General features: G+C 37.0%; 1 protein-coding gene and 1 long non-coding RNA gene across 2 annotated transcripts; both read right to left on the minus strand.

The window, feature by feature from the left end:
- Nucleotides 1-5,069: 5,069 nt before the first annotated feature.
- Nucleotides 5,070-10,087, minus strand: LOC131323036 (uncharacterized). The gene is made up of 2 exons (XM_058354652.1): nt 9,662-10,087; nt 5,070-6,666 (listed from the first exon to the last, which is right to left on the minus strand). The coding sequence occupies exons 1-2, from the start codon at nt 9,948-9,950 to the stop codon at nt 6,083-6,085; spliced, it is 873 nt and encodes a 290-aa protein (XP_058210635.1). The 5' UTR covers nt 9,951-10,087; the 3' UTR covers nt 5,070-6,082.
- On the minus strand, nt 8,462-9,655 carry LOC131323038 (uncharacterized). Its single transcript, XR_009199059.1, has 2 exons — nt 8,705-9,655; nt 8,462-8,659 (listed from the first exon to the last, which is right to left on the minus strand). It is a non-coding gene; the product is annotated as an uncharacterized LOC131323038 (long non-coding RNA).
- Nucleotides 10,088-12,832: the final 2,745 nt, after the last annotated feature.

The following is a 12,832-nucleotide window of genomic DNA, read 5'->3' on the forward strand; positions in this document are numbered from 1 at the left end:
TTACCTATATATCAACAGGATGTAGCTAGCAAAGCATCTACAAGGGTTTTTTTTGATCGGCAAAGCATCTACTATGTTGACATTGTTAGTTGTTCGCCTAAATAAATTAAATGACTTATTTTCTTGTTCTTATTCAATTTTTTTTTGCATTTATTAGTTTTTTTGTTAACTTTTGTGAATTATTGTTTCATCATGGCAAGAGGAATCTAAAAAATATAAAATTATGATCAAAATTCAAATTATTTTGAATAAAGACGAAAAAATTGTCTTATTGACTTATTTTTGTCTTTATTCAAAAAATTTAGGTTTCGATTGTAATTTTTTAAATTTCTCTCGTAAAAAAGAATCAATAATCTACAAAAAAAAAATTAATAAATACGAAAAAAATTTAAATAAAAACAAAAAAAATAAATCATTTGACTTATTAAAGAAATAACAAGGGCTTCGCTTTCTGTCATGTTGTACTTCAAAACACATGGCCAATAGGTCGATTGCTTAAAATCTTATTCTGCAACACTGTCATGGCCAGTGGTAATATTTGACTTATTTTCTATTGGATATGAGCTTGACTGTTAAGATGGTTGAAAAGGGAAAATCAAATTTACAACCAAAATATTGCTAGCTGTGCACCACTAAATTAACCGCTTGATTCACGTGAACCTCACAATAGAACGAAGATTCACATGCTTCAGACAGTTTTCAAAGCATTTATATTCGAATTTCTGCACATAAAGTATGTAGTATTGCTCCTAATTATCACGTCCATGGATTTCTTTTTTCATCCCACTTTTCTTATAAAAATAAACTTCAAAAATCTTTTATGAGACAATGCATAATCTCTCTCATCTCATGAAGCACTTTTTTAAGTTTGGGACGGAGGAGCTTTTCGAAGTTTACGTGGGATAAAAAGGCGGCTGGTACGGCCAGTCTGCCTTTTTGGACTTCGGGTTTTTAGTTGTTTACTGCGAGTATTTATTGAGTGGTTTGAGAATACCGGGACGGCTTTGTTCGTTTGAGAGACTCTGGATATAGTTTTTAATAAATTTTCGTTATCTATTTTTCTCCATTCATTACTTTCAAAAACCTCCTTTAAAATCCAAAACAAACGGAGTCGTGTCCAACATCGAAAATAATTCAATGCCTCTAGGAAACTGCCACATGGTTGCCCAAGCTTTTCCTCAACCACACATTTCTATAAGACTCAAAACTAAGTGTAAGGATTCCACAATAATGTGTGGTGGCCGGGGAGAGGTTTGGGACATCGCCACGTGGTGCTCCAAGAATACTAAATAATTTCTCGTCTAACATCATCATCCATCTCATATTTTCGAGAGGTCTATTCACTTATTACCAAGTACCATATAAATATATGTGATGTATAAAGATATTAGATATGTGTTAGTGCCTCAAGATCACTGAGTAATTTTTTCGTTTATCGTGGTTTTTTTCCCCCCATATCGGCAACAATTGTTTACTGCTCCTTACAGCTAAGTTTGTACATAACGTGGGGGCCAGGGGATCCATTAGCTCTGTTCTTCTTGGCTTTTATGAACAAAACAAGACTATATAATTAACTTCGTTGACATTAATATGTCACCTCATATATAGTATAAACCTTTTGTAACAAGCATGCGTACAAAGTTATTGGTAGGCTATTTAAGTTTTTTTTTTTAAATAATGAAAGGTGTTCTGAGTCAGTTTGCGAATAACTCGGACTAATTTTTACAGCCCTTTCTAGAGCCATATCACACGCTCACATGTGAAGTGTGGGGGTGAGGTGGCTCCAAGAATTATTGGTAAGAAAAATCGAACCTGACATTTTAAGATGGAGCAAACACCTAAATTTCAGATCAAGACGACATGGCGAACACCAAGGCTATTAAGTTATCAAGAAAAGCCTATATGAATCTTATTTTTCTTCATTATTTTTTGTAGTCAAGTATTTGTACATTCATGTTGAGTAATTTGGATGTAGTTTCAGAGTAGCTTCACGGTAGGGCTGCAAACGAGCCGAGTCGAGCCGAATTTTGCCTTGCTCGAGCTCGGCTCGCCTTAGTTTTCCTCAGCTCGAGCTCGGCTCGAGCTCGAATCGAGCTGAAATATGTGGGCTCGAACTCGGCTCGGATCGAATGGTTCGTTCGGTACATGTATGGGTATTGGTATATGTAAGCTCGAGCTCGGCTCGAATGGCTCGTTTGGTATATGTATGTACTGTATATGGCAGCTCGCGAGCTCAACGAGCCGAGCATCAAGTGGCTCGAGCTCGGCTCGTTTATGAAACGAGCTGAAAATGTTGGCTCGAGCTCGTTCATTTGCTTGATAAACCGAGCTCGAACGAGCCGTTAGCGAGCCGAGTCACGAGCGGCTCGGTTCGTTTGCAGCCCTACTTCACGGGCAGCAAGCTCTAAATATGTAAAATTCATACAGATGACCTACGTTTTATGAAGAGCTTATTACGACTCAACTTATCAGTCGGCTAACTTCTTGATCGTTGAGATCGATTTTGTACTAGATTTGAGCCCTGTTTTCTTCTTCTCTCTTCTTTTATACTCCCTCCGCCCCTTTTTAAATATCCTACTTCGTAACTCCAATTTATTAAAAAAACATCGTCATTATACCTTTCACATCAACTTTTTCCTCCACTTTTCCTACTTACCCATCATCATTACACTTTTTACTCCCTAACTTTTCAAAATGAAATTTACTTTTAAGGACAAAATAGACAATGTACCAACTTTTACCCACTAACTTTACCAAATGGACACTTATTAAGGGACAACCCAAAATAAAATACTGAACTATAATAAAGGGACGGAGGGAGTAGCGTTCTTTGAGGCCATGGAACTTTTTGGTCATCCGTTAACCAATCGCCAGGATAGAAAATTCATAATTCATCATATGGTATTTTAAGATAATTATGAAATTATGTATATCGGGTTTCACCCTAAATACGAAAACTCTTATAAGAGCTTGAATACTAAAAGTCAAAATTCTAGACCCGTCCCCGATAAGAACTGAGTAAATGGTAAATTCGGCGTGCTCTCGATCTGTACCATTCAACAAAAGCACAACTTGATACATGTAAAAAGGGGGAAAGAAATAGTAGCCAGCCAACCGCACAAAACGTGAGTGTGAAATGAAGTGTAAACCATCCGTTTGCACTAGTAGCCATACGTTGTAAAACTTGATTGATTCCCTGGCCCCAGGGGCCTAGTAGGGCATGCTTCAATATTTCTCATGAGAACTGATCCTTCCCTTTTTTGATACCCTCTCTCTCGTCCTCTGATCGTGAGGTAGAGAGGAATTCGAAACAGGAGAATAACTTATTCATGTATCCGTGAATAAATTATTATGGAGCTCAATTTCGACCATTCAAAAGTGTTTTGGAAGATTATCTATTAGTGGTAATAGATTGTTTTAATCCGGATCATCCAAAATATTTTTGAATGAATAATTTATTCACGGCTCTTGAAACAGGAGAGACAACATAGAGAGAGATGGGACACATTGCAGTCTCGTGTGTTAAAGACATATATATAGCAAAAATTCCGGACTAAAAAAGGAGAGAGATTTCAATTTTCATGCAGTACTAATTAGGGATGGAACTGGATCCTCCATCGGAAAATATTTATGTGCATTTTTTTTCCAAATGAATTCGGAACCGCACGTTTTCGATTTGGAATTTGTGTTTTTTCACTCTTATATGTTCTTTTATGCTGATGAACTTATCCATTCTTATCGAGGAAATCCAATTCTGATGAATCCAAGGACCCATGTGTATGGTTCTGTTTTCCCTTTGAAAAAGCGAAACAACGCCTTGGACTTGTGATCGAAAAAATTGCGCGGGGTGTGAATGTATAAAATAAGATCAATGCTAGGGTGCATCGAACATAGGACCGAAAAAAAATACTAAACTGTCTTTTTATCAATTAACGTTTGTGTCTGCCCGATGCATTGGAGCACTGTCGAACATAGGACCGAAAAAAAATATTAAATTGTCTTTTTATCAATTAACGTTTGTGTCTGCCCGATGCACTGGAGCACCGTCATGTGGTACCTCAAATTCATTTTCCACCACACATGTCTTTCAGTGGATAGAATGAGACCAGTGCTAGTTTATTTTTTTTTTTTGGTACAACGGAAAATGTGATCAATGCTAGTTTTGCATTGAACATGTGACTGTAATAAATATTTTTTTTTATGAACTAGCATTGTGCTGGTTTAATACACGGGATCAAAAATAAATAAATTACTGTGAATTTTTTTATTCCATGCATCGAACGGACACAAACGCCAATTGAAAAATAAACTAGTGATTGAGTTGTGTGGTCGGGGACCTCTCCTCGGTCTTCCTCCTTGCTTATTATACTGCCGAAGTAACATTAGGCCTTACCACGTATGATTTGCCTAACTTGAGATCGAGAAAAAGTTAGGACCAATTGCCATGTGCCCCATGATTCTTAATTTCCCATGCACATAATGCTCAAGATCCACTTCGGCACTTCCCACATATTTTATTGGCTCAGAAATGAAACAAAATTGCTCCATTTTGTCGAGCATTTGAAAAGTGGTCCCACTTAATTTAATGGTTATTTTTGGGTACAAACAGGTTCGAATTTTTTTACTTATTTTCTCAGAATCCTACTATATATATCACGAGTTGGCAATGCATTAAAATGGTACTCCATAATGCTGCATGCATCAAGACAGAGAATCCTTAGCGATCCTCACGCCGCACAACAGTGTTTTAAGCTTTCGTATCTAATTAATGGTACATAATCGTGCTTGCGAGACTCTTAGGCTTTCTTGATTTACCTCGGATCGGATTTGAGCTATATCGAATTCATATCTATCGATTTAGATCGAACCCGGTCGATTGAAGGGCCTAGACAAGATTGTGAACCACAATACCATGAGTCACAATAGCTCTGGGCCAAGAAAGACAAGTAATGAATTACGATAGCAGACCCTATATTTTATCTAAGTTCCACTTTTGGTCTCTCGAGATCGAAAATGAGCTCCTTTGTACGATATTCACCACAATTGACATTGGGGACCACGTCAAGAAGGAAATGAAAGTGCAACTCTTGAATTGATGATATCGAATCTCTAAGGAGCAATGAGCAAATACCGCGAAAAGTTGTGGGAACATTAGTGTGCTTCGCCCAAACAATGTCCATGTCAAAATTTAGACCTCTCCCCATGTGTGTGGAGAAAATGTGAAAAAGTTGGCAAGAGTGGTGCCACCCCTCTTCTGGAAATCCACTCTCCTAGTCCTTTTCTGGTGTCACGGTTGTGAACATATCCCACCCCATATTTCCAGAAATCCTGAACAATGAAAATCATGTTTTAGGTTGTTTCAAATCTTGAAGGGGTAATACAGTAACGATCAAAAGGCCCTACCGAAGTCCCTCGCACGAGCTCTTCCTTCCATTTTCCTTTATAGGCTCTTCGAAGAGAGAGAGAGAGAGAGAGAGAGAGAGAGAGAGAGAGAGAGAGAGAGAGGAGTGATTTCTCAACAAATCTCACCAATGAAAATCCACATTTTTTTTCTTCAATTCTCATCCTTCATCACAATTTCTCACCTCTTTTAGCTATCCAAACAAATTACTTAGTTCTCCTGTCGTTTCTTTTTCCAAATGGGCTGTACATGTTACTGTAACCGCATGCATCCCATATACGAATCCTTCTCAAAGTGTAAAGCTCAATTGCTGATAAATTGGCCTCCGGTGTCTAGGCAATGATCCTGCATGATGGCAACCAGAACAGAGGTACTGAGCACTCTGATTACTTGTTTGCACATCAATCTCCGTCTCCTGTTGTTTCTTTTTCCTAATGGGCTGTACATGTTACTGTAACCGCATGCATCCTATATACGAATCCTTCTCAAAGTGTAAAGCTTATTTGCTGATAAATTTGCCTCCGGTGTCTAGGCAATGATCCTGCATGATGGCAACCAGAACAGAGGTACTGAGCACTCTGCTTACTTGTTTGCACATCAATCTCCGTCTCCTGTTGTTTCTTTTTCCTAATGGGCTGTACATGTTACTGTAACCGCATGCATCCTATGTACGAATCCTTCTCAAAGTGTAAAGCTCATTTGCTGATAAATTGGCCTCCGGTGTCTAGGCAATGATCCTGCATGATGGCAACCAGAACAGAGGTACTGAGCACTCTGATTACTTGTTTGCACATCAATCTCCGGGCCCAATTCGCCACTGTTCTTAATGGAGTTCTGCGTTCCCCACGGAAGCTGAATGAGTCCTTCACCCAATAAGTTGGACTTCAAGCTAGACCATCCTCTTTTAGGATTTCCCATCAGCGAACTCTCATCGATTGACTGCAACTGGTTTCGGAGGATTTCATTATACTCAAGCAAACGGTCATATTCCAGTTCAAATTCTTCTGTTTGCTTTATTAGGGCCATCTCCTTAGCTTTTGCAGTATTGGCATGCTTTGCTTTTCTCTCATATTCAAATTCTAAATTTTTTATCATCGTCTTTAATGGAGCAATCCCTTTCTCCAAGGCTTTGAGACTCTCGGCATTTTGATGTTTCCTTTCTGCTAGCTGCTTCTTTTCGGATATGATCATCTGATTGAGTGAACTGTGCTCCCTTACAAGCTGGTGAAGTTTGTCTCTCATCATTGAAAGGCATGGCAAGAATCCTGAATGTGAAAAACCATAACCAACTAATATCAGAGAGTTCCAGTTAAGGAGTGATTGGATAACAGGCAAAGAATATAAATGTTTTGATTGGTTCCCATCTTTGAGAAATTCATTTTTCTCTATGCACGTTTCTCAATAATTTTCTCTATCTATCTCTCCACTCATTACATCAAAAATATTTTTCAAAGATGGAAACCGAACAAAGGATAAATAACTCTGGGATACAAACAATAGATACTTTCTTTGAGAACATGTGTCAAGGTCTGCAGATGGGAAATGGAAGCAGAAGCCCTATAAATGGAAGTACACCAATTCTCATCCCACAGCTAACTACGCAGCATACCTCAATTACCTGAGTTTACACAAATCAGCAAAGACTTCAAGCCTACCGGATGAAGCTATAATCGCCATGTTAGATGATCCATGGACACTGATCAATGACTAGCACTAACTTCTAGCTAGCTAATTTCTACAGGATTCACAAAATGTGATGAAACGGTCCATTACATGAACAACTCGATTTGAAGACATAAGCATGGATCAAAAGTCTGAAGCACTTCACTAGAGAAAAATACAAGCGTGTGAACTACGAAACCTCTCAAAAAATCACAAGAAAACCGAGATACATAAACTTCTAAGGCCATCTCCAATACTTACAGTTCTTTTCTAATGAGTAGAATATAGTATATTGGTAATAAAAGCTTGATTTGATATGATGCATTCCATTCCTCACTCCTATTAAAAAAAAAAAAAAAACTCTTATTTTCTAATCAAAACTTTTCAAAAACTTCCCAACTTTTCCCCCAATGGTCAAATCCTCCTTCAACCATTTCTTCATGAAAGAACACTCACTTCAATCCTTACACTTTCAAAAAGTTCATCAAACTTCAGTAAAAAACAATAGGTGTATTAACTATTGTGCATTTGCATTATAAAGGATTTGGTTAACCCTGGGTCGATGAAGAAATTCCCAGTGCTTTGGCACAAATTTGATGGAAGGGATGGAGTTCACCTACCTTTCCCACTAAGTCCAATGTGAGGACCTTTCAATTGACGATGCGCTCTGTCGTCCAGGGCTCAACCTTGGACAGGCAGTGGAACTGGAAACTACCAAGGTAGAGTATGGTAGGGGCTTCCAAAATCGCAATTGGGGTGAAAAAATAAAGAATTTCTAACCATATTGTTATCCAATAATGAACATAAAGCAATAAAATCAAATGGAAAGGGAGAAGCTAGAGACCAATTCCATGGACGATTGGGTAAGCCCCAATTCTCATAACGGATACCCATGAAAAGTGAAGTCTTTCCCAGTCCCCACTACAAGCCAAACACAACCGTTTCTCTAATGCGAGAGATGAAGGCCGCATTCTCCCTAAATTTAAATTTTTGGTCCCGTAGATTTTCACTTTTCTTATTATTTGTTTATCTGTTCGTTGTAATTTTTGAGATTAATCATTTGTCTCAAAGGAATCAGAAAATCATAAGAATACATACCAAAATTGAAAAAAATTCATAAGACTACACTAAAGAGAGAAAAAAATATAAGTTGTTTGGTACTTTTACCATCCTTAGTGAACTGCTTTTTTTTTTTTTTATTGCTTTTGATTATAATATTTAACTTCTTAGACTTCTCTCACCGAGACGGTACTCTTCTCCGGATCACCAATTACTACATCCACAACATCCTAATTTTCTTTAGAAGCTCCATAGGCCGAGCTCTCTCTTGGTTGGCACGTTCATGACCAAATAACACATTTCCATGTATCCCCATTTTATCGAGTTGCAATCGTCTCATTTTCTTTCTTTTAGAGTGTCTGTTTTAGGAGTGGAATGGAATCAATGAGTGTATGAGTGTTAGTGTTAGTCAAGAGTATTCCGAAGATGTGGGCATTCAGTTGAGTTTCCAGTATGTAGGCTCAAGCCACAATCAAGCCTGGATCCAGCCAACGAATCTGTTAAGAAGCTGGCTTGACAACAAGCTTAAGCCTGCTGCTATATATACCCAACTGTCAGGTCAAAGAAGATACCTTTTGATACAGCAGTCGTGAGCCATTCTTGTTATATCAGAATACCATTGAGGGCAATGGTTGATTCTATCTTGAAGATTCATGAATACTGGGTGCTAAAAGTTCATCTTCGAGAGGCTCTTTTCTTGTTCCTACTTCAACAACATCTGTGCGACATTCTTTCATGGAGTTCGAAAGGATTTTGGAAGGCATGAGGATTTGGAATTCGGCGATCATCAAGGGTAGGATGAACGTGGATTCGGCAAATAGTTCTTAGGACTCATGGAGAGGATACGCATTCATTTAGTAAGAATATTTGTAATCGTACATTTGTTTTAGTGCATGATTCATTCTCGTGGTTTTTAACCGATTTTGGGGTTTTCCACGTAACTTTGGTGTCTCGTTCTTTGGTTGGTTTTGCTGTGGGATTGAAGTTATCTAGTAAAGCGAAATTATTACTCCTAGCATCACTTTAGAGATTTCATCTTCTTCCTTTTAGGGATATTCAGGTGTCCGGGTCAGCTTTCGTGCACCTCGACTTATCTTGGGGACCAATCCTACCACTCAATTGCGGGGGTCCCAATTAAAGCTAGAGCAAAGCTCTATATGGGCTGACCCCAAATGAGTTGATAGCACCTGTTTTGAACCTGAGATTTTAGGAGAAAACAAACCCAAGTCTCAGGCCTTCACCACCAGGCCAACCTTGGGGTTCACAACATCCTAATTTTCAAACTAATGTCATCACTTTTCTCGTTACACAAGAAAAGAACAAGAATTGAATCACAAAACTAACACAGCAAAAGAAGCAGCATTTCGAAACGAAACAAATACAGCTAAGGCTGAGCTTCCCTACAGGACTAAATGGGCTTATTTTGCTTTTCACAAAATACAAAGGGAAATAAGCCCCATTAGCCCGTTCGCCCCGTCGGGAAACTCACCCTCTAAGTCTAGAACACATTAGTCTCAGTGCTGAAATAGTCGAATTTACCCAAAAGAGACGCTCGTAGCGCCTTATCCGCGACGAGAAATTGGCCCAGCGGATCAACCGAATCGCCACGGATCAAAAAGTCACGGACCGTGATCAGTATTGCGAGCAAAATCCCCTCGACGGTTGTCAATATAACAAGGCGGCGGCTCCCTTGATTCAGCCTATCCAGAGTCGCAATCGCAAGCTTCTGAAGAGGGGTTTCGAAAACGAGGCTCAGAGCCAGTGCTATCTCTATGAGTAGCTCGATGAGTACAAGGGTAGACAGCAGTTGAATAGTAACTTGAATCATGGAATCGGAAAACAAAGAACCCGTATGCCAATTTGTTCAGCAGAAGAGAGTGGAGAAATTAGGAATCCTCTTTAGGATGGTTTTTTCAATACCTTCGTTGGGTAAATTACATGAACTCACTGGAGGAGGTTATTAATACAATTGTAATAATAGAAGATATAGGATTGTAATAAAGGAAGTGGAACGGTAAGCCAAGGTATGTCATGAAAATACGAAATTGCCCATTGTAGGATTACTTTTGTAATTTGAATTGAAGAATATGATCGTCATTTTGTCTTGTTTGAAAGATCTAAAAGAATGTAGGATGACTAGCCAAACCACAATATGAAATTACCAATTTGTCCTTGTAGTTTTGCAATGGTGGAGTTAAAATATGAGTATATTTTAGGTATTTCAATGTTAGGATTTTTGCTTTAACAAAAAGAAAATGAGGTTCTTTATTTCCCCTAATTTAAGGGATATTATTTTTTATAGGTAAAAAAAAAATCATTCTTTTCCCTAATTGAAGGGATATTGTTTTTTAAAGGTACAAAAAAAAAAATCTTTCTTTTTCCTAATTTAAGGCAAGCCAAGCTACCATATTAAAAGATAAAATTACCCTTGTAGATTTCGTCTTTCAAAATTTTTTTGGATGTCCTGAGTTGAGATTATTTTAGGTCATATTTTGCTTAGTCAAGAAAAAAAGGCTTTTTGAGGATATTTTAGATATTTTGGGTCCTTCTTTGTTTAGTCAAGATGAATTGACTTTTTAGGAATATTTTAAGTCCTACTTTGCTTAGTCAAGAAGAAAAGGTTTTTTCGAGAGTATTTAAGGTTATCCTTTGCTTAGTAAAAAAGAAAAGACTTTTCAATGGTATTTTAGGTCCCCTTTTGCCTAGTCAAGAAGAAAATGCATTTCATGGGTATTTTAGATATTTTAGGTCCCTCTTTGCTTTGTCAAGAAGAAAAAGATTTATACATCTTCTCAATCTAACCATTAGAAAGAAATCTCTCTCTCTCTCTCTCTCTCTCTCTCTCTCTCTCTCTCTCTCTCCTAGATCTCCCCCGATCTGTCTCTCGTCGATCCCTCTATAATTCAGATGAAGATATACACATTAATTTCTCAATCGTAAATTCTTACACACGAAGAAAAAAGCAACTATGTGGTCAGATTCTCTTAGATTTCATAACCCTAGACTATGATTTTGTTAGAACTTCTTCAAATCATAAGTATTTTGAGTGGTCTCTTCTTTCAAGGGTTTTCTAATTGTTTTACTTTTATGGTTCTGTTTTTTTCAACATCAAGGCTCGATAGTTTGTTGTGTACTCTTAGCAAATCGAGCTCTAATTTTGTTCGATATTTTTGGAGAAAGGCTCTCATGCGGCAAGGTTTTACAGTTATTTTTCAAAACACACTGACGAAAAAGCCTCATTATTTGCACAGTTTTAGAATCTAATTCATGACTTTATCTTAATTATTGTTGCTATTGTTTGAGAAGGAATTTATATTTTAATCCAAAGATATTTCTTTGATCTATGTTTATGCAATATTTAATTTGTTCTGATGAAATCAGAAATACCGTTCCTTATAGTAATCCTTTTTTTTAACAAGGTTGAGCTATTTGTGACTTTTTTCAGTTTTAATGCATATGTTGGATTAAATTACTTGCATGATCTATGAAATTACAATAGTCTTAATTAATTATTTGAGTCTACAAAATTAAAAATATTTTGGTACTCCAAAATAGTGTTCTATATGTTATTTTTTTTGTACTAGAACTCCTTTTGTATTGCTTATAAAATACTATCTTCTTCTTTTTTGTTGTTGTAAAAATGACTTTTCATTCAATTACTTACTCTTACGACTTCTTTATTTCCATAACAATATATTAATTTGAACTATCTTACATACATGAACAATTAGTAGTTATGCCAATGAGAACACAACAGCGTGCGAAGCACGTTGAATTACACTCGTAATAGTAGAAGAAATACACTAACGTTTATGTTGGGGTTAGGTTGGGAATTACGAACACCACCATTAGCGTGACACAAAGTTAGAGAGTTTGGAATGATTAATTTTTGACATGAAAACGAATGTGACACGATCAGCCAGCTCAAAATTAAAACGAAAGAAATACGGATTAAACTCTTGTAACTTGTCTAGGACACGGATAACAATTTACTGTAACTTTTTGTGTTGACCTGTTAACCGAGAAATGTGTTTCTATCTACTCTCTAATAAGATTAATTTTGGTTCCTTTAAATTTCCTAAACAGAAGATTTGAAGATTACCTGTCACTCTTAGCCCTTAAGAAAGTGTGCTTTACCTATTTTCCAAAATAATACGTAATTGCTCAACTTGTGTAGCAAGATACTCCCAATATAATTATGAAAAAAAAAAAGAAGACGTGCATATTATTTTACATTCCGCTATAGATTATTTTTTAAGACCAACCGCAAAAATTTATATGAATTTATCTATTTGGACACAAAAATCCGAATCACAAAATTTAACAAACGGGTCTTAAGGACCGTGTCATTTTTCTTGTTTCACCTGAGAGAAAGGGAGTGCTGTTAGAAAAAAGAAGAACTTATCTCAGAATTCTACACAATTGATCGGAGCCGCACAACTTATTTAAAATATATTTTTAAAGGTCCCGATAAAATATTAGTTTAGTCGGATATCGGTAAGAGCTTGATCAATTCTTGGATAAATTCTAGGCCAGTCCAAAAAATTGTCCCTGAATTTCTATTAAGGAGCATGACCCATTTTTATTTACTTGCAAAGTCTAGATAGAAAAGTATGGACCTTTTCTCTTCTTGATGGTGCATTTTCAAATTGAGCTGAAGTTTTTAGGAATATAGACCAATTAGTTAGATTGGCCCGTAATTTATCCTTG

The sequence above is a fragment of the Rhododendron vialii genome, chromosome 4a (genome assembly GCF_030253575.1).
Source record: "Rhododendron vialii isolate Sample 1 chromosome 4a, ASM3025357v1".
Taxonomy (NCBI): domain Eukaryota; kingdom Viridiplantae; phylum Streptophyta; class Magnoliopsida; order Ericales; family Ericaceae; genus Rhododendron; species Rhododendron vialii.